The sequence below is a fragment of the Panthera onca genome, chromosome C1 (genome assembly GCF_046562875.1).
Source record: "Panthera onca isolate mPanOnc1 chromosome C1, mPanOnc1 haplotype 2, whole genome shotgun sequence".
NCBI classification, from domain to species: domain Eukaryota; kingdom Metazoa; phylum Chordata; class Mammalia; order Carnivora; family Felidae; genus Panthera; species Panthera onca.
In genome coordinates, this window is record NC_138346.1 from 11,737,684 (window position 1) to 11,758,135 (window position 20,452).

The 20,452-nt window shown below is 41.3% G+C and overlaps 2 protein-coding genes across 14 annotated transcripts in view; both read right to left on the reverse strand.

Moving 5' to 3' along the window:
* MFF (mitochondrial fission factor) overlaps positions 1-13,089 on the reverse strand; it is a 34,467-nt gene extending 21,378 nt beyond the window's left edge. For 7 of the 13 annotated variants that reach the window (XM_078450819.2, XM_078450818.2, XM_078450817.2 and 4 more), the window contains exons 1-3: positions 7,568-7,706; positions 7,257-7,477; positions 6,260-6,429 (exon numbers count right to left, since the gene is read on the reverse strand). In XM_078450819.2, coding sequence (XP_078306945.1) covers positions 6,260-6,429; positions 7,257-7,477; positions 7,568-7,617 — 441 coding nt within the window. In that variant the 5' untranslated portion in view covers positions 7,618-7,706. Of the gene's footprint in view, positions 1-6,259; positions 6,430-7,256; positions 7,478-7,567; positions 8,436-8,465; positions 8,644-9,467; positions 9,580-12,933 lie in introns of those variants that run through there. The other 6 variants (XM_078450809.1, XM_078450814.1, XM_078450811.1 and 3 more) reach the window with 6 other exon arrangements.
* Positions 13,090-17,259: 4,170 nt separating this feature from the next.
* The window catches only part of COL4A3 (collagen type IV alpha 3 chain), a 135,408-nt gene continuing 132,215 nt past the window's right edge, over positions 17,260-20,452 (reverse strand). The window contains exon 52 of the mRNA XM_060623952.3: positions 17,260-20,115. Within this exon, the coding sequence (XP_060479935.3) occupies positions 20,031-20,115 (85 nt within the window). The 3' untranslated portion in view covers positions 17,260-20,030. The remainder of the gene's footprint in view (positions 20,116-20,452) is intronic.

Below are 20,452 nucleotides of genomic sequence, written 5' to 3' on the forward strand. Positions count from 1 at the left end.
CCTGCCTTCCTGCCCACGGCACGGTTGCACCTGCCTTCCCTAGAGAACAGCCCTTTCCAGGTTACAGTGATCAAGGTGAATTTCCTACTAAATCAGAACCATTCCCGCTGCTGTGCTGTAAGAACTAAGATTAAGCAGGACAGGAAACGACAGAAGACAAACAATATGTCTATAATTTCAACACAGCCTGGAAATGAGAAGATCCTAAGTCTGTTATTTTCACCATTTGAAATATGATTTAAATAGAACTTCACAGGAACCCTAAGCTTGATATTACTGCCTTATCGGGAAGAAAAGCAACTTCTCACAAAAGCATGTATCTGTTATGCCTTCGGATGTGACCAAATTGTATGCTGTAATTTTAACCAAAGTGCGTAGACACTGCCTGAGGTGATAAGGAACACTATCTTTGAACAATTTCCACATTTAGTTCAGTCATGGTGGTTGTTTCTTCAATCTAAGGCTTTTATTTTTAAAACTTAGGGTTTTTTCCCCCAGCTTTATTGAGATCTAGTTGACAACTCAGGGCTCTTAAACCTCATTCAGAACCAACCAGCACGGATTACCCATTTAAAAACTTGTATTCACTCCTGGAGCTGAAAAGTAGTTTCCTAGCTTCAGGTAACTTCCTGGAGAGGTTAGGTCATAGGATCTTCTGTGCCTGGTAGTAAGGCTTCAAATTCCCCTCTAATGTGCTTATAAATTCTGAACAAATGAATAAATGAATGTCCTCTAGGCCTTTGTTTGCTGGTTCTTTTAGTCCATTTAGAGCTGACTGCCCTTTTAAGAACCTGCTCAGAGGCCTTAGTATTTTCCCTTGTACTGATCTCTGTTTTAAAATAACAGCTCAGAGGCATGAATCTGTGAATTGTCATGGGATTTTTACTGGAAGAGGTGAAAATACTTCGTAAGATGGGCTGAACATCCCTCCCTCCCAAACATGATCACTGTGCAAAATGTAAAATAACGAGGTTTGGAAAGAAGAGCTGAGATGGCGACTGAAGGTCACGGGAGGGAACATGTGTCCACAGTGAACAGCTCAGGCCTGGGCTAAGAGGGCCAAGAACAGTGGCCACACAAAGGATCTGAGTGCACATCTCTGAACTGTCCACGGATGAATATGTATACGTATATACAATTAGGTTATTCTCACTTTTCCCCTCTTCTCTCCCTTTTGCTCCATTCTGCTCAGACCCAGGCCTCTTTCCACAGGAGGGAAAAGAAAAGGAAGCTAAGCAAACCGTCACTGAATGGTGATCAGTCCCACATTCAACAGCTTCTGAGCTAATACAGGACCCTTTTAAGTATTCACTGAGCGCCTAGGAGTCCTTCTCCATTTGTTTTAGGATGCGCCATTTGACTGGGTTACTCATTACACTTCAGGTCAACTATGTTCTTTCACTTCCCAGCCTCAAGGTTGTCCTATCAGTTGAACTGGACCATCATATAGCACTGAGAGCCACCTGTGATTTTAACAGACCTAGGGCTTTTGTGTTAACCCTCATGAAAGCTTCTTGGGCGGATGCTTTCCAAGTGTAATCCTGGATGAGGTTTGTTCTAGCTGGATGTGCCTTTCCTAGTCCCTGAGCTCCAGCTGTACACGTTGTATGTGGCTGCTATCAAATGTGTCATTCTGCGGATGCCATCTGATGATGGCTTGGACGTAGTTCCTTTTCTGAAAACATTCATTGTCTTCGTTCTTCTTTTCGAAGACCAGGTCAGAGTTTATATAGGCCAACTGATTTTCCCCTCGTAGGGCTTCTCTGACTCTCGACATTTCTTGGGTATGTTGGGGTTTAGTGCTTTTGCAAAGATTTACTGCAAAAATGGATGGCATTCTTCTACTTGTCTTTCTAGAAGTAGGAGTTGCCAATTGAGGCAAAAACTCTTACTACCTGTCATTAGTCCAATCTGTTTTCTCTTTCTACTTCAATGGCCTTCTCACAAAGCTCTTGCAATTATTACATTTGACCTTTTCTTTTTTTTAAAAAAATGTTTATTTTTGAGAGAGAGAGAGAGCACACGCATGCACATGTGCAAACAGGGGAGGGGCAGAGACAGAGGGAGACCCAGGATCCCAAGTGGGCTTTGCGCTGACAGCACAGAGCCCGATGGGCTCCAACTCACAAACCGTGAGATCATGACCTGAGCTGATGTCAGATTCTTAACCGACTGAGCCACCCAGGTGCCCCCACAGTTGATCTTTTCAAAGAATGTTGTTGTGACTGATAGGATATGTTGACGGAATCCCTATCTGTGACGGGGTTACGCCTCTTCGAGGCAGCGTCAAGCCTTCTTATTTTCCAACGCTTTTTCTTCATACGTCTTTCTTTTTGTTCTCTGGAAGATCTCCTCTCGCTGTCTCCCATTTGGACCCCGTTTTGAGGAGGGGTGCTGTTGGTGTCAAAGCCCCCTCCCTCCTCACTCACACTGCCTGGTCAATGCTAAGAACACAGAGGACTGCCAAGACTTGGGTATTCTGCAGTTTGCTACCCAGATCAGTTTACTGCTCAGTTCCTTTATTAGTTTCTTACAGGAAGAATCATCAAAGCAGTGGTCTGTCCTACAGTTGCTTCCTAAGTACTGGGACAGATCCGGCATATTGGAAGGGTTCATCAATTTCCTCTCTATCAGCTAAGCCCCCAGGTTTTATAAACCCTGTCTGTGCTGGGGGATTATCCGCTTCACGCTTGAAGTCCTCTTGCATGGGTTCCCTTGGATTCTTCAAGCCAGTTTAAGAATTCAAGTGCTTACTTTCTGCAAACTTATCCCTCGTGTCAGATACATTTTAGACAATTTCTATAGCCTTCTATATAAGCCACCTTCTCATAGTCTCCTTTCTTGCCATAGGCCAGTGGTTCTCAACTGGGGGTGATTCTGCCCCCAAGGGGACATTTGGCAATGACTAGAATTTTTCCCTTCTTTTTATTGTGATAAAGCACACATAACATACAATTCGCCATTTGAAACTACAAGACAGTATACTTAATGGGCTCACAATGTGCAACCATCACCTCTACCCAGTCACAGGACATTTTTATCGTTTATTGTCATAATAAAAATCATTTATGATTTTTATCATATTCCCAGAAGGAAACCCGACAGTGATTAAGCAGTCATTCCCAATTCCTCCCCCCCCCCCACCCCCACCCCAATCCCCTGGCAACCACTGATCTGCTCTCTCTGTGGATTTGCCTCTCCTGGATACTTCATATAAGGGGACTCATGAAATTCCATGAAAGTGGAATTCATAAAATATGTGGCCTTTGCTGTCTGGCTTCTTTGATGAAGCATGATGTTTTCACGGTTCAACCATGTTACACAACGTGTAAGTATTTCATTCCTTATTACAGCTGAATAATATTCTACTATACGGATATATACTTGGTGTACGTATTCATCATTTGATGGACATTTGGGTTGTTTCCACCTTTTTGGCTATCAGATACACTGGTCTCTAATGGAGGATTCCACTGGTATCTAGCAGACAAAGATCAAGAATGCTGGTAACATTCTATAGTGCAAGAGGATAGCCTTCATCACAACAAAGAATTATCCAGTGCAAACGTCAACAGTGCCGAGGTTGAGAAACCTTGGCACGTGCTATAAAATGACTACTACAGAGTAAATGATTCAGGGGATCTCACTTGATAGATTCTGACTAGGATCCGAAGGAATCATCAACGTTATGAGCACTCAGTGCTTTAAAGCCCTCCTTTTTCAATCCATCTTCTAGAAGTAACTAGAACTCTGGTCCTTTCTCCTTTCCCTCTGGTCAAGAGGTTGACTGTCAGGAGAGCTGCTTGACCCTTCTATGGACTCAAAGTACGCATCATTACCTTTGCTTTCCTTTCAACAGGCAGCTGATACTGTCTCAGAAACTCCTCTCTCACACCTCAGGATTTGGCTCCTGCCACACGATTTTAATTTTACAGCAATAATATTTAAACGTTATTAGAACATGTGCTAAACACACTACATGCATTATTATACTCAATTCTCATAATAATCTTAAGCACTTGGCATTATTCTGATCTTTCTTTTAGAGATGAACCTTGGAGTTGTTTAATAATTTATCCAAGGTTATGTCATTAATAAGTAGCAAAGTCAGCCTTCAAAATCAGGTCTAATTCTCAGCTGAAGTTTTTCACTCCAATGCTATACACTTTGGACACTTATCACATGTGACTTAATATCACAATTATTGCAGGAGTAAACATCACCTACGCTTAAAACCTAGGTCTACTGAGAGCAATTCTGGTAAACTTTGTTTCCTCACTCAATATAAAAGCAATCACTCACGGGTGCCTGGGTGACCCAGTCAGTTAAGCATCTGACTCTTGGTTTCAGCTCAGGTCATGGTCTCACGGTTTGTGGGTTTGAGCCCCACGCTGGGCCCTGCAATGACAGCATGGAGCCTGCATGGGATTCTTCTCTCTTTCCCCATCTCTGCCTCTCCCTCTCTCTCTGCCATTCCTCTGCTTGTGTGTGCTCTTTTCCTCTCTCTCAAAGTATATAAATAAGCTTAAAAAAAAGAGTAATCACTCAGGAAAAGTGCCTGACTTGTTTTCAATCAGTTATTCTCACCAAGTGCGCAGTAAGTATCTAAAATAGTGAGAACAGAAAGATCAAAAGGAAAACAAAACTCGAGAATAGTAAAGGGAACGTTTCCCCCTGGTAGAATCCTCACTCCATGACACTATTATCCAGGCAGTAATTTCCACTGGGCACTTTTGGGGGGCCAGGAAGCAGGGCCTCTCTCTAACTGATATCTTTTGTCTCACTTGATATTCATACCTTTCATTATTCTTTGCTATTAAGAACTTTGTATCGGGGAGCCTGGGTGGCTCAGTTGGTTAAACCTGACTTCAGCTCAGGTCATGATCTCATGGTCTGTGAATTCAACCCCCGCATAGGGCTCTGTGCTGAGAGCTCAGAGCCTGGAGCCTGCTTCGGATTCTGTGTCTCCTTCTTCTCTCTACCCCTCCCCCACTCACACTCTGTCTCTGTCTCTTAATAACGAATAAATTAAAAAAAAAAAAAAAAAAAAGAACCTTGTATCTTCTGAGAATGTTGGGGTCTTTCCCTGCACTCATGCCACTATGCAGGAACTGTATCTCTCTGAAAAGGGTCTTACACAAAAGCTCAAAGAAGGTTTGTTACATATAATTCTACAAGTGTCTTAATGTCCTTCCACTGTGGGAACACTCAAATGTAGTGCTTTGCACCAAGCACAAATCTAGAATGTCCAAACTGGCACCTACGAGTATAATAATCTCAGTTACCTCAGGAGAAATTTCCAACCTAAGAAAAGGCCACACTTAGTACTAGGAAACTGTACTCCCTCCCCTGGGTCACATGGATACTTCACCCTCACTGGAAAGGACTAATATGAAAAATGACCACAGGCAATGCACAACACGAAAGTTCAGAAGCTACAATATAAAAGCTACAACTATATATATCATCACAGAGAAGAAATTTTACAAGATTGGCCCTGAATCAATGGGAGAGGCAAGATCTGAACTTTGCTCCTAACAGCTTATTAAGTCCCTCCTGCCATATTCAGGTCAGCAGGGCTATTACTGTCACAGGTACACCAGCTGAGTGGAGACGTCTTAGCAAGCTGGGAGAACAGGTAATGCCAGGGAAAAAAAGAGCTTTCTTTCCCTATTTGCCAGACTTCTTTTGTAACAAAGCGATATGTTCATTTCCTATGCTAATCTTCTCATCTTTTTCTATATTGCTAAAGGTGCAGCACCTAGCCATAAAACCTCTTCCTTCCAGAGGCGCCTGGATGGCTCAGTGGGTCGAGCATCTGACTCTTGAATTCAGTTCAGGTCATGATCTCATGGTTTGTGAGCTCGAGCCCTGGGTGGGGCTCTGAGCTGACGACACGGAACATGCTTGGGATTCTCTCTCTGCCCTCCCTTGCTTGTGCAGTCTCTCTCTTTCTCTCTCTCAAAATAAATAAATAAACTAAAAAAAAAAAAACAAAAAACCTCTTCCTTTAGACCATATGAACATTAATGATTTCTAAAAAATTTCCACTCTCCTGAAACATAACATCTAAATCTAAAAAAATAGCATAATGTCTTACTTGGGTTGTCTATAAACCACAATCTATACTACTTAATGGTCCATGTGGAAGGCTTTCATTACATATTGCTAATGATAGGATTTATAGCCTTTAATCCTCTTTACCATTTGCTTTTGTCTAGATTATTTCAAATTCAGTTCACATTAAAACTCTACTTACTTCTTCATTTTGCGGGGTTGCAGGAGGCCTTTCTAAATCCAGAAAATCTAGCGGTCTTTCACTTAGTGTTAGTACACGAGGCGGGGTTTTCAGTGCCAGAGGTTTAAAGGGAGTTGACTGTATAAGGTCAAGATCCGCTGGTCTTGAAAATGGAATGTCTTCATTATTTCCTAGGAGTAACGGAATAGAAGGGAAGGAGGTTTTAAAAAGAGAGTGGTTTTATTAAAGACTATCTGCCATTACACACCCCCTAGAATGTCTAAAATGAAAAGACTGATGGTACAAAGTGTTGGCAAGGGTGTGGAGCAGTGAAAACTTTCATGCATCACTGATGGGAATATCACAGGGTACAATCAGTTTCACAAACAGCATGACAGTTTTCCATAAAGTTAAACACAATTTACAATATGAACTAACAATTCCACTCCTAGGAATACGAAAACCTACGTCCTCACAAGGACTTGTATGTCAACACTCACAGCAGCTTTAATCCTAACAGTCCCAAACAGGAAACAACCCAAATCTCCATCAGTAGGTGACCGGATGAACAAACTGGGGTGTATTCACATAGTGGAATGCTACCCAGGAGTAAAACGGAATGAACAACTGATGCATGCAAGAACTTGAAAGAATTTCAAAAAGCCTGGAACTGAGGGGGAGGAACTAAATGAGATGGGGTACCTTTCAGGGTATGAACATGTGCCATAGCTAGACTGTGGTGGACAGTTAAAGGAGCATATACGTTGGCCAAAACTCATCGAGCCGTATGCTTAAAAGTCACACATATTTTATGTTTGTAAATTATATGTCAACTGGTTGCATTATTAAAAAATGTTGTTTGAAATTTCAGCCTATTAGGACAGAGATTTTGCAAATACTGCCAAGTTGTATTTCCCAGCCCCTTTCCTAAACAATAGTTTGAAAGACCCAGAAGTTTTCATAAAAACCCAAAAAACAAAGCTTTATCCGGCAACTTTACAAACAAAACGTCAGGTACCTGCCACAACGATCCTCTCTGGAACCTGCATAACGACGCTAGCATTCGGAGCTCCTTCTTGGAATCCTTGCTCCAGATCAGCATTTGGTGGCGCTACCTTTAATCTTTCCGGGACCCTCATCTGCTGACTAATACCTTCGGTGTATTCCATTTCATACTGAATTCGACTAATTTCCGCCATCTCAGCAGCGCGGGGAGAAGGAAATGCTGCCCCACTCACTCTGTGGGCAAGAATTTAAAGATGGGGGGGGGGGTGTGACCACATGTTATGATGCCAGTCTTCATAACACGGCCAAGTTAGAAGACAGTACCTTGTGGGAAGAGCAGAAGGGGCCTTCTCTTTTGCGAGTACCAAACACATAAAAGCAAAAACAAAAGACCGAAGAAAACGGTTTCCTCAACAGAATGCCTTCTCACTTTATCAGCTGAATTTGCACCTTGAAGACATTGCTTAGGAGCAAGTTTTTAAATCACTGTATAACCACAAAACAAATGCGCGTGCACACACACGCACACACGCACACATGCACACACGCACACACACATACTTCCTCTTTCTCTCTGCACAGATATGCATGCTGCTTATAATTCAAAAATGTCTGAAAGAAAACTTAAATTAAAATCTCCTAATCAATCATTTGAGGGAAAGCTGCTAGGATTTTCCAAAAATGAAATGAGAAATTGCTGCCATGCGTGAAAAAAATAAAACCTTTTAATGATGAAAATCAGATTCATAAAGTAAATAAGGCTAATTCTCAATTTATTTTAAAAAAACGTAGTCCCCTGAAAAAGCACAAAATACAAACTAAAACTTCTCTTACTAAATGTATAGTGACATACATCACTGTACAGTGATGTATAGTGACCGAGATGCAATGAACGTCAAATATCGACTCTGTAGTAATAAATCCTTAACGGACGCGTTCATTTTGGGGGATCAGAAGCTTCACATTCATGTGCAGTTAATACTGTATTTACATGTATATTTTTAAAAAGCATAACATGCCTTTAAGGGGAGAGACAGTACCGATGCATGGAATAACCTTCTAAATTAGAGAAGGACCCATGCTTCAGGGAAATGCTGAAGAAAGTTCCCCCCATACACAAAGTGCTGGTGAAAGTATAAAAGATCAGCCTATGGCGATCAGCTTTCAAGCCACAATCTCTCAAGCCTATAATAGCAGCTCAACTGAATAAAATGCCACTGACCTTCCTACTGGTGTATCACTGCTTGTTCTTTCACTCATTTGTAACACAGTACATACACATCTAGAATAGCTATTAAAATATTGCTACCCTGTGGTTCAGTTTACTTTATGCAACAATTCCCCTACAGATCTGAACTTTTTTGGAGGTGAACATAACAACACCAAGACTGCTTTTCCAGCTGTAAAAAAGAAAGAATAAAGATCAGTATTTCCACAATTCATTTTATTACAAAAAAAAAAAACAAAACAAAAACCATGAATAAAAGTAAATATCCACTTGAAATGATCTACTAAGACCTGATCCACAAAACCAGTTTTCACATTTCTACTAAACAGTTACTCTACGTCTGAAAAATCATGAAGATGGTTTTATGCACAGTCACTATTTTATGATTTTGCAAATGGGATAAAGCTAATCAAATACATAGAAGAATGTGAAGTCAGATTAAAAACAAACATTTTGCCATAAAACCCCTTTAATCGTTATATTCTGAAGGGGAATAAAAGTCCTTTTCTTTTTTAAGACAAGCACAACACAAATGAAGAAATCACGACGGGAATGTAAAGGTCAGAAGTAAATGTACTTGACGTGGCCTAAAAAACTGATGTAGAAGTAATGGTTTCTTTAAAAGGAAATGACTTCAAAAGCCAAATTATACTGAATTTTCAGCAAAAAGTATTATATATAAATCAGGGGCAATAACAATTAAAGACCGTTATACCTGGGGTAATTAAAGGCCAGTCATACCTGGGGTATCTCCTAACCTGCATGTCAGAGATATGTTACTACCCTTGACCAACCTCACTCAATGAGATGCCGAAGACAGTTCTTGGAGGTTGCTTAGGGAGCAACAAGTTACTTAGGGACAAGCGGTTAATTAGTAATTACGACTGCTAAACTGCTTCCTTTATTCTTTACCCAAAGGTGTGAACTTTGAGGATCTGGCATGCAGATGGCTTAAAGATCAAGAAAATAGAGGCAAAAGACAAAATTTTTACTCACAAATGTGTACCAGTGGCTGCTTGCTATTCGGCACTATCTGCTTCTGTGGTTCATATTAAATCCTTTAACTTCCTTCAAGGTGCCTATGCTGGATTTAGAGCCACTTTTGTCCCTAAGGGAGAAAAACAGGAGTTAATTGAGAAGCGACATGATACCAACGTTAGGGACGCATTGCTGGAAATCCTCTAAGTGATAAGTCACCAAAGATATACAACCTTACATTAAGAAGCCAATAACGAAAGAAAAAATTAACAAGCTCACCACCAAGTTTAGTCCCACAGCCAGGGCCCTACAACCATTCATCAGTTAGTGCAAGATAAAATAAAGAACTGTCATCATTTCTGATGTGAATTTAGAAAGATGTGGCAGATGAAAAGCATTTAAACATAAAAGAATCTTAACAATTATGTGTAAATGCATATACACATATAAAGGAGGAACAAATGTATTGGCTAAATCTTTGTTCGGCTATTTTCATTCAATACGTAATTTAATTTCATATTTATTTAATTTCATTCACAACTTTCATTCAGTGTTTGAATTTGAACCAGCAATACGTGCACGTGGTAGAGAACACACAAGAACACAGAGAAAATACAGTGTCCCACCAGATCCTATCCTATAACCACCCAGGTCTCCACAGGCAGCCTCTATTATCAATTTTTGTGCATCTTTCTAGAAGAGAACCTCTTGCAATTCTTGGGTGCATCTGAAACACAGTAAAAGCTTATCTTCAACTATGATACAGAAAAGACGGATCTCAAAAGGATTACAGTACTGTGACATTATAAATTGAAGTTTTATAATAATATGCAAGGGCCAAAGATAACCTGACAACATTATATCCCTGAAATGTGCTATTCCCCCCCCCCCCCCCCCCCACTCCGTTTACTGCATTTCAGTCTTCTTACTGGCTTTCCACTGGTACATCCCACTGAGCCTCAACATTTCATTCTATAGCAACATCTGGTCTTAGGAGAATCTCTCAGTTTGTAAAATATCACAGACTTAGATCGTAAAGGTAGACACTGAAAAGACAACTTCTGGAAAAAGCCACATTCTCCTGCAGCCTATCTGAGCTACCTAAATTTAAAAAGTAAATGGTCTGGGGTGCCGGGGTGGCTCAGTCGATTAACACTCCGACTTCAGCTCAGGTCATGATCTCACAGTCCATGAGTTCAAGCCCCGCGATGGGCTCTGTGCTGACTGCTCGGAGCCTGGAGCCTGGAGCCTGCTTTGGCTCCCTCTGTGTCTTTGGCTCCCTTCTGTCTCTCTCTCTCTCTCTCAAAAATAAACATTAAAAAAAAAGTAAATGGAGCTTTTCTAAGATTTAACACTGCACTGTCCTAATTAGATAAGAATCTATCTTTCCCCCCTCATTCATTAGACTATAGCATGTTTGGTATTATGTTTTGGCAATACATAAAATAAACTTCTCATTTGGAGCTAAGACACTAATTCCTGAGGTTCTGTAATTAGAATCTACTAGGCAACTGGTACACAATTCTCCACTGTATAACTAAGGAGACCAAATCGCTCTTAGAATCATAGATGATCTTAGACCTCTAATTTCTAAGCCTAGTACTTCCCAAACACAAGTAACTTACCGATTTCATAGTTGTTTTCCACATTCAAACTATACGTTTTCTCTTATCCACACTTCGTTCTTCCTTTATCTCAACTTTAAAAAATATTGAATAAATGTGTTTTGAAAGGAAATTTTACATAACTCCTTCAAACCACGGATCTGATGTATCTGTACATACATGTAACAAAAATAACTATTTGAAACAATCCTTATCCATATACTATCTAGAATCAAGTCAGACCCCACTCACGGAAAGTGTCCCAGTTTTGGGACACAATGATTCAAGCTTGACTTTAATCTCTGTATCAGAACACTGGAACCCAGAGAAACAGCCCAGGAAGTCACAGAAACAGCTTGGGTCAAATTGATTGTGGTTGCAAAGCTTTATAAAATGCTCCAATTATTTAAAAAAAAAAGTGCCTGGTTCTTTATCACTTATTGTGTGGACCTAGTTTAAGGTTTTTATATAGGTCACCCTGTTTCAGTTCTCTTTTCAAGCAACTAAACAAACGGGTGTATTAGCAAATCAGGGTGTAGCGATCCAGGATTAACTGCAGTGTTTAAAGAAATGTCACTGAAAACTTAGAAAAACATAAATTATCAAATTTTAAAGTAAGGCTGTGCATCCACAGAAAACAAGTTTCAACACCAGAAGGGAGGAAAGCAAGAGCTAAACTGTGCAATCCTACAATGGGGCAGCCCTATCAGACAGGAAGGGACAGAACACACAATTTCCTTTTGGAAAGAACAGCAAAAAGCAATTCGCATGCGTTTGAAACCCAAAAGATAGCAGCTCCTACACAGAATTTAATTATATGGGGAAAGACTACTGAGTACAACCAAATCGTTCTAATTCTTTCCAAATCCATTTTCCTGAGGGTTTTTTTCCTTTGGGATCTCATTAGCCGACCAAATTGACACAGAAACAATTTTGTTTGTTTGTTTGTTTTTAATTTAATGTAAGGAGAGAAAAACATTTAGGGTCCTTCCGATCAAGTCTCTCAGTGGATGCGAGGCTTGAATACAACTGGTTCTACATTTGGGAACAAGGGCCCTGGGGCTTTTCTTATCTGCTGCAATCAAAAGATGCTACCACTTTGAAAGGTTCCTCGTCCCTTACACAGCGCCCCTCGCTCTAACGACGCAGGACGCGGCCCGGGGTGTTCCTGCACCATCCAAGGGGCCTCGCCCTGCAGACCAAGGTCAGAGGCTCCGAGGAACAGGCGCTCGAGTTTTCCTCCGGCTTCCCAGCTCCTGGAAGGGAATCCGAGAAGCAACTCCCACCATCCACACCTGGGAGAAGGCTGCTTACAAGACGGACCCGACCAAGGGGCCTCCCGCGGCCGACCAGCTTCCAACCAGGCCTTCCTTTGCGAACACGTCATTTTCCACAAAGTACAAACCAGAACCAAAAACTATAAAGTCCGTAGGCGGCTGGTTCAAGGTCATACCGAAAGGTGCCTCGGGGGCCTTGGCCGGGAAGGATGAGGGAAGACCACCAGCAAAGCTCCGCGTTCAAGCTCTCGGGACGCCCCCAATGTTTCTCAACCCCCTCCCCCAAACTATTTTCTAGCCAGGAAAGTCCACATTTGTGGTCAAAATGAGACCCCGAGCTAGAAAGGCGGGGAGAGATTAGCCCGAAAAAGCTCGCAGGAGCGTGTGCTGCTCTCCCTTGAGCTCCTCGGGGACCGAGGGGCGGCAAGGCCCCGAGGAGGAGGAGGAAAGGCCAGAGCTCGGGGGTCGGGACTCGGGGCGACACCATGAACGGGCCGGGGTCACCGAGGGTCCCTCCGCCGGCCGGATGGTCACGGCCGCGGCGCCAGGCCGAGAAGCCGGCTCGGGCCGCGGGTCCCGGGTCGGGAAGGCATCAACACTCACCCCTGGGCCCGCTGGAGGGTCTCGGGCGAGGGCCGCCGCCCGCCGGCTCCCGGGGCGTTCGGGTGGGCGCTCCCAAAGGCCGTTGGCCGAGCGCACCGAGGCGCCCGGTCAAAGCACCGGCCGGAGCGGCCCACAGCGGGCCGGCAGAGACGCGAGAGCGGCCGGGGCTGGCCCTTGCCAGGAACCGTAGCTGAGGCAGCTTCGTGGTCATGTGACACGGGGAAGGGCGGACGTGAGGCTCACGCACAGGAACGGGGGCAGTGCGACGGCGATACGGGGACATCTTTGTTGAGGGCAAAGAGCGCCAACCGCAGGCAACAAAGCAAGGGCGGTGCAAGTTGGCTTCACGCTTAAACTTTATTGGAGTTGGTGATCTTCAAGACCCACGTGTTTACAAGGTAAATCTTCGGTAGCCACTTAATATGACTACTTTTCAGAACTATCTGCACCCAAATCTCTGTGGTGTGAGGCCTAATAATCTGTATATTTCGCCAATTCTGGTGGTGATCCACGCTCCAATTTTGATTTCTAGTCGAGCCCTCTAATTATTAGATGTCTTTCTTGAAAAACAGTGGCCCCTGCCCCGAGTGGCTCCTCCAATCCTTCAAGATGAGAATGCTGTTAAAAGAGAAGTTAGGACTCAAAGTAGTTAGCAGCCTTGTTTAGCTTTCGGAGAGCCCTCTCTGGATCTAAACCCCTAACTACTAACTTCGGGAAATTCAGTACCATACTCACCGACATTGGTACGGACTGAAGCCAAATCACGGAATATTTTATATGCCTGGATTTAAACAAACAGCCCAACAAGGATATACACATGAGTAGGGACTACTGTAGAATCTAAAGATATTCCAGAGATGTTAACCATTCTTCAAAATAATTTGGAAAGCACTTTGAGAATTAATGTTCTTGGGACCCCTTCACAATACTGGCAAATCGTCCTTCCGTAAGAATAGATATAAATGTAAATAACACATCTGTTTAGTCTCATCCTGTCGCACTAGTTCTAGCCAATTCTTCATAAGTGTCCTTTTGGAGTTTTGATCCCAACAGAGTTTCGAGCTCAAATTTTCTCCCTCTTCCCAGTGCAGATACCTTCTCCTGAATTTTTTTTTTTTTTTTTAGTTCATGGCAAGATTATTTTTCCAGTCACCAAGTTTTAGTATATGTGCTGCCGAAGCGAGCACTCCAGTCACCAAGTTTTAAAACTCTGAAGCTCTGAAGTCATCTTTCACGGTCTCCCAAGCGCCCGCCCCCCGCTTCAGATTCCCTCATCTTAATACCAACTGTCCACTTTCTCTGTCCATTCTTTTCCCCCAGCTAGACCATTACCCATCATCTGGGCTGATGACCTTTTAACTGGCCTCCCTGTCTCTACAATCATTTTTCCCCTCTAATTCTTACTAGAGGCTGGCAGAGAACCTCATTTTACAAACTGTGACATCCCAAATTTGAAGCCCTAGGTTGAAAAGAAATTGATGATTTATAGTTCTCTACAATTCAGGAGTCCATAATAGCAATCCAGTAATTTTTAAAAACACTTGAAATTATGAAATAGCCTGGCAAGGGCAGTATATAAGACACTAGACCTTCTAGGTTACCATTTATATGATCATTTTCTTTTGTCAGAATCTTCACTGGCTCTTATACCAGCCAAGGAAGTACAAGTTCAACCTGGTATTTGAAAGTCTACCTAATATGGCCCTAACTCCTACTACTCCACTTTATTTACCACTGTTTGTGTATGTATGTGTATGTGATGTTTCCATATACAGAGAATACATATATTCCATATGTTATGTATCCCATGTATATTCTTATATTCTATGTATTCTTGACCACGAATTATTCTCTGAGATAGCTCCATGCTTTCCTAACTGCCTACCCTTATCCATGCTGTTCCTGACACCTGGAATGCTATCGTGCCTTTGACGACCTTTTGCTTCTTGGAATCTTAACTAGCCTTAAAGGACCACCTAAAATATTCCTTGTTTTGTAATTATTTCCTGAAGCCTCCAATTTTTGAATCACTATTTGTTGTTTCTTGTAACACTTATCACATTCTGTCCAGTATTATAATTAATCTATGTATTCGCCTTATTTTTGTTCTGTGTTGAGACCACAGATGAAGTTCTGTGTTTGAGACCAAGGTCTGTGTCTCCCTCATCCGGATGTCTTCTGTGGAGCCAAATATCTTGAGCATCGTGTAGGTCTTGGGTATAAAGTGATAAGACCCATTTCCTGGTTTGGCTGACAAACTGTAATTCATGATAATTCCAAAGCAACAGTTCTACAAAGTCTTTGAGCAATGTCAGCATTTTTACCTTAGAGTCTGCAAACACCCCGAGAGAGAAGGTCATATTTATGTGAATGTTTAAGATTTAGTCTGGTTATACAAAATCATTTACTTTTTACTCCGTGTTTGGTTGTTTCTCACTTTCCAGTAGGCAGAGCTGGGAATAGGGTGAGGTGACCTAGGCACTGTTAATACCCTGCGAGTGCCTTGTCAGTAGGTTGCTAAGAATCCATTAGAGACTGATCACTATTTTCCTTCCAAACAGGCTTGTAAGTAGAGAGAGAACGGCCACTGTCATTCAATCCTCTACTTGCTAGCAGTAAAAATAAGTTCATTTAAATAAACATTTGGTTTTTTTTTTGCTCAAAATGTTTTCAGTTTAGATTTTTGGTCCAGTAAAGAGAATACTTCTAAAATATATATTTGAGCAAGAATTTTCTTTGTCTTAGAACTATTACTCAGGATTCCTGTTCATTCACCTTCTTCCTTTGATTATTTTGATGGCCATTTAACACAGCCTGAAAGTTCCTTACTTAACAAAATTTCATATTTTGCATATGAAAAGCATTCCTCTTTACTGTTTCTTTACATTTAAAATTTTACGAATATGTTTCCTTGAATGAGGAGTATTTGTATTATCAATGGGAAACATCAAAACGTATGACCCATAATTTCGGTAATCTATACATTTTCTTAACTGATTTGTAAAAAATTTTTAAACACCCTAATAGAAAACGAGCAAAGATATGATCAGGCCCTTCATAGGAAAACAAAAACAAGCACTAATAAAAAATACTAATAACAAAGCAAATATTCATTGAATGTGACAAATCACTGGTAGTGAGAAGAATAGAAATTAAAATGGGATAGGCAAAATTGTAAAATAACAGCAATATCCAAAATTGGTAAAAGCGTAAGGAGATGGGTGTTTGCATTGTTGATAGAGCTTGAAATTCTCACAACCTTCCTGGAGAACATTTTGTACATATATCAAAGACCAAGATTGTGGGAGTCCTTTGATTCTATAATTTTCCTTCTAGAGATTGATCCTGAGGAAGTAACAGTAAAATTGAAATGAAATACTTACAATAGGGGGTGCCTGGGTGGCTCAGTCAGTTGAGTGTCCAACTCTTGATTTCAGCTCAGGTCATGATCCCAAGGTCATGGGATGGAGCCCCACGTTGGACTCCACACTGAGCATGGAACCTGCTTGAGATTCTCTCTCTCTGTCTCTCTCCCTCTCTCCTTTTCCCCCTCTCCCTCCTTCTGCCCCTCTCCCCTGCTTGTGTGCTCTCATTCACTCTCTCTCTAAAAATTAAAGAAAAAGGGGCGCCTGGGTGGCTCAGTCGGTTGAGCGTCCGACTTCAGCTCAGGTCACGATCTCGGGGTCCGCGAGTTCAAGCCCCACGTCAGGCCCTGGGCTGATGGCTCAGAGCCTGGAGCCTGCTTCCGATTCTGTGTCTCCCTCTCTCTCTGCCCCTCCCCCGTTCATGCTCTGTCTCTGTCTCAAAAATAAGTAAACATTAAAAAAATTAAAAAAAAAATAAAATAAAATAAAAATTAAAGAAAAAAAAGAAATATGTACAATATATTCATAATAAAACTAAATCAAGTGTCCACCAATTGGGGATTCATCGACTTATGTAGTAAAGCCATGCAATGGACTATGGTGTAAATAATGATTACTTCTTGTCTATTGATGTGAAAATATGTCCATAAAGTATTAAGTTAAAAAAAATCTGGTAACAAAATAGCATGTTTTTATCCCAATTTTGTTTAAAAACGTATTTACAGGGAAAAACTCTGGAAGGGCATATACCTTATTTATCTTGGGTGAGCGTGGCGGGTTAGATCATGGCAATTTTTATATTCTTCATAAGTTTGCATCATGTGTTGTTTTAACAGTGAATATATATTATTTTTACAACTCAGAAAATTATCTCCATTTTGAAAAAAATAAGACCAGATATCATTTTTTCAATTTTATTTTTAGACAATACAATAAAATAATTTTTAACTATAATTACAGAAATATTAGTACATTACAACATTGTAATGTTGTCAGGATATAATAATATAAAATATTCAATATATTTTAAATATATTTCATTTGGTTATAGAGTAAACATTAAATTAAGTTTAGTTGCAGTAAGTTACATTTGCTGCATAGAAAAATCTTTGTGAGTTAAATTAGCACTGAAATTCAAATTTAGCATTATTGTAATACTTTCATAAATAAGTTAATAATGTTTACCTTGCAAAAAGAGAGACCTCTGAGAAATCCATTATTTTAGCACACTGTGAAATTCCAAAGTTGAAGCCCCAATTTTAAAAGAAACAAGGTATTTACATTTTATCTACAAAGGTAAGTCTGCATAACACTGTAAGCTACTCCTAGGCATCTGGAAAGCGAGGCAGGGGAGCTGCGTTGCAGTGGTCAGTCTCAGACGTGTGACATATGGCAGAGCAGCTGTTAACGGCTTCACTGGAATGTAAGGCTTTCATTTGTACAGCCTGTCTTTGTCAGAAGTTAAACACTGATAAGCGGCCAGAGGAGAGGAGGCTTGGCTAAGCGGAGGCCAGTCCTTTGGCTGTAGCACCAATTTAGGGCTTTTCCGGATTAGTAAAATTAGCCGACCTTCAGGGCGTTGGTGACCTGGGACTTCAAAGAGAGGGACAGATGGAGCTATAGCAGCCAGCGGTGCCAGGTAACTGCCCGCAGAATCTTCTCTTGGCTGTTTGCCTCCAGCACTTGTTCTAACATGGAGTGCTTTGGCAATCGCCTGGAGTGCTTGTGAAAATTCACATTTCTGGGCCTTGCCCCCTAGAGTTTCTGATTCTGTAGGTCTGCGATGCCCTAAAATGGGCATTCGTAGCAAGTTCCCAGATGCTGCTGATGCAGCTGGTCCAGGGACCACACTTTGAGAACTACTGGCTTACAGAGGGTTTGTGGACGTCAGTTAGCCCTCTATGCCATTATTGTACGATTGGGACCGTAGGGTATTTGTAGAGCAAAAAAGTCTTAATATGAGGTGAGTCTATGTAAACTAAGTAAAATGCACTTTATAATGTTCAAATGTACAAATGTCTTGATGGCAGGCATGTGAGCAGTGAAGGATGGGAACCACAGTCACAGTGTGTGCTGTCCCCTGCGGTCACACCTTCGCTTAGCGACTGAGACAGAAGCAATGACCTGAATTTGAACATCAGCACCACCGAGGCCACCTGGGGGGATCAAGAAGCATCTTCAGAACTTTGCCTCAGGATACCTGGCCTCCGATCCATCAGAGTGTCACCATCAAGTACCAGTGGGTTTTAGAGTTTTGCAGACCTTTGTTTTCTTAACATTGTTCCTACCTGGCTTCTGCAATGCCTAAGAGAAGCTAGAAATCCTGGGCTTTCCCTGGGCAAAGATCTCATTTGTAAACCTTTACAGAGATCTACTGAATTATGCTGATGGCATATAACAACAGTGAAGGACAGTGACAAAGGAAGAAAAGGGGGGAAAAAAACCCCAGCTCGGATATGTGGGAGTCTTAACGGCAGCAGTAGGTTCATTACCTCTTTTGGATTATCAGGTCCAAAGCAAGTCTCTTTTTCTCCCCCTTACTAGCTATAATTTAGCACCATGCCTGGGACATGGCTTGGTGCTGAATGAAATGCTTGTTCAGTTGAATTAAGTAACCTTGGGAATGTATCAACACACTGAAAATGAAAAGCAAATTTTAAGACCTATATCTGCCAAGCTATACAATTTGTACATTAAGATTTTTACACAACTCTTTCCACATGGTTGGTAAGAATATGTAATATAAAACACATTTTTTTTTTTTTTTTTTTTTTTTTACAAAAAAAAAGAATTAGAGAAATAGCCGGGGAATTAATCTGGAAATGCCCAGGTTAAATGGACTATGAATGGATCACAGCAAAGGAAAAATACCTGGAGCCCGATTAGCCAACAAATGTCTTAAGTTTTCTGACCATCTATAGGGATGGGGTTAAAGTGCACATTGAAGAAGTAGTGTCCTTGTTATTTGTGTGGGTGAGCTGGTAAAAAGGAAGTGAGATACATCGCAGAGTATGTGTATAACATCAGCCTATTAAAATTAATTCAGTAAGGGTAACCATGGGAACACAAGCAGGTCGTACTGCTGCAGTGAAATGAATTCAATGGAAAAACAGAAAAAGCTTTAAAAAAATATGAAACCCCCTTTTGGCCTTAGGGAAACCCCCTTTGGCCTTAGTCTTGGGTACCTTTGAAAGAGCCCTAGAATATCCATGAACCTTAGTTCGGTTCCGGTTTCCTCAGGCCTTAGGTTACTGAACGGGTCTGAAAGTACAGTACAATTCATGCGGCTCTATTACTCCACCTGCCCCCATCTCCTTCCTGTCCCAGGGGCTAAAGTTTTAGGGAGGGGTTGGTGGCACAATCTCAAAGCGATTTAGCCTCCCTGAGTCGCAAAGACTGGGCCAGAAGGGGGCAAATCCAGTTAACTTGTGGCATCAAACTTTATACACTCGCCATGGAGCTAGTGCACCGGATACAAATGGAAGATGATCTCAGTGGTATTTTTGGCCAAGTCTGCCTTGCCACGGGAAACTCTGCAGGATCGCATATTTAGATACCCGGATGGCAGAGCTGACGTAGAAGAAATGCTTTGTTGTGTGGGGAAACAAATAGAAACTTTGTAGTAAGTCATCACAGAACCACATTGTTTGGTTAGAGAAAACTTCCCAAATAAATGCATATTCTGCACCATTACTTGGTTATTTAGGACAAAAAAGAACAGTTCTGTTTTCTTCATTGTCTTCTCTTCATGCACACCCGACAGCGACTTATTATCTTTTCTAACTCCCCAGCTTTCATAGTTGATGGAATAGGTTTTCTGAAATAAAAGCAAAAAACAAAAAAAATCTCATCAATATAGATAAAAAGGGAATATTTGCTGGCTTTGAGGTTTGTTAATAACTATTGGAGTTTATCAAATTCTATTACAGGAGGTATATTGTTGCGACATTTTATAATGTTGTTGACATTTTATAATTTAGATGTGTTTCAGCAGCAGTAAGGAAACATAGGCTGTGATGCAAACTCACAAATCCTCTGTTTTGTAATAAAAACCACGGTCACCATTTAAATAGTCTATATTACTCACAAGTCTGCCAGTGTAGTAAATTAAGAGTAGTAGATCGGTTAGTGGTTTTGTTTGTCACTTGCTAGTT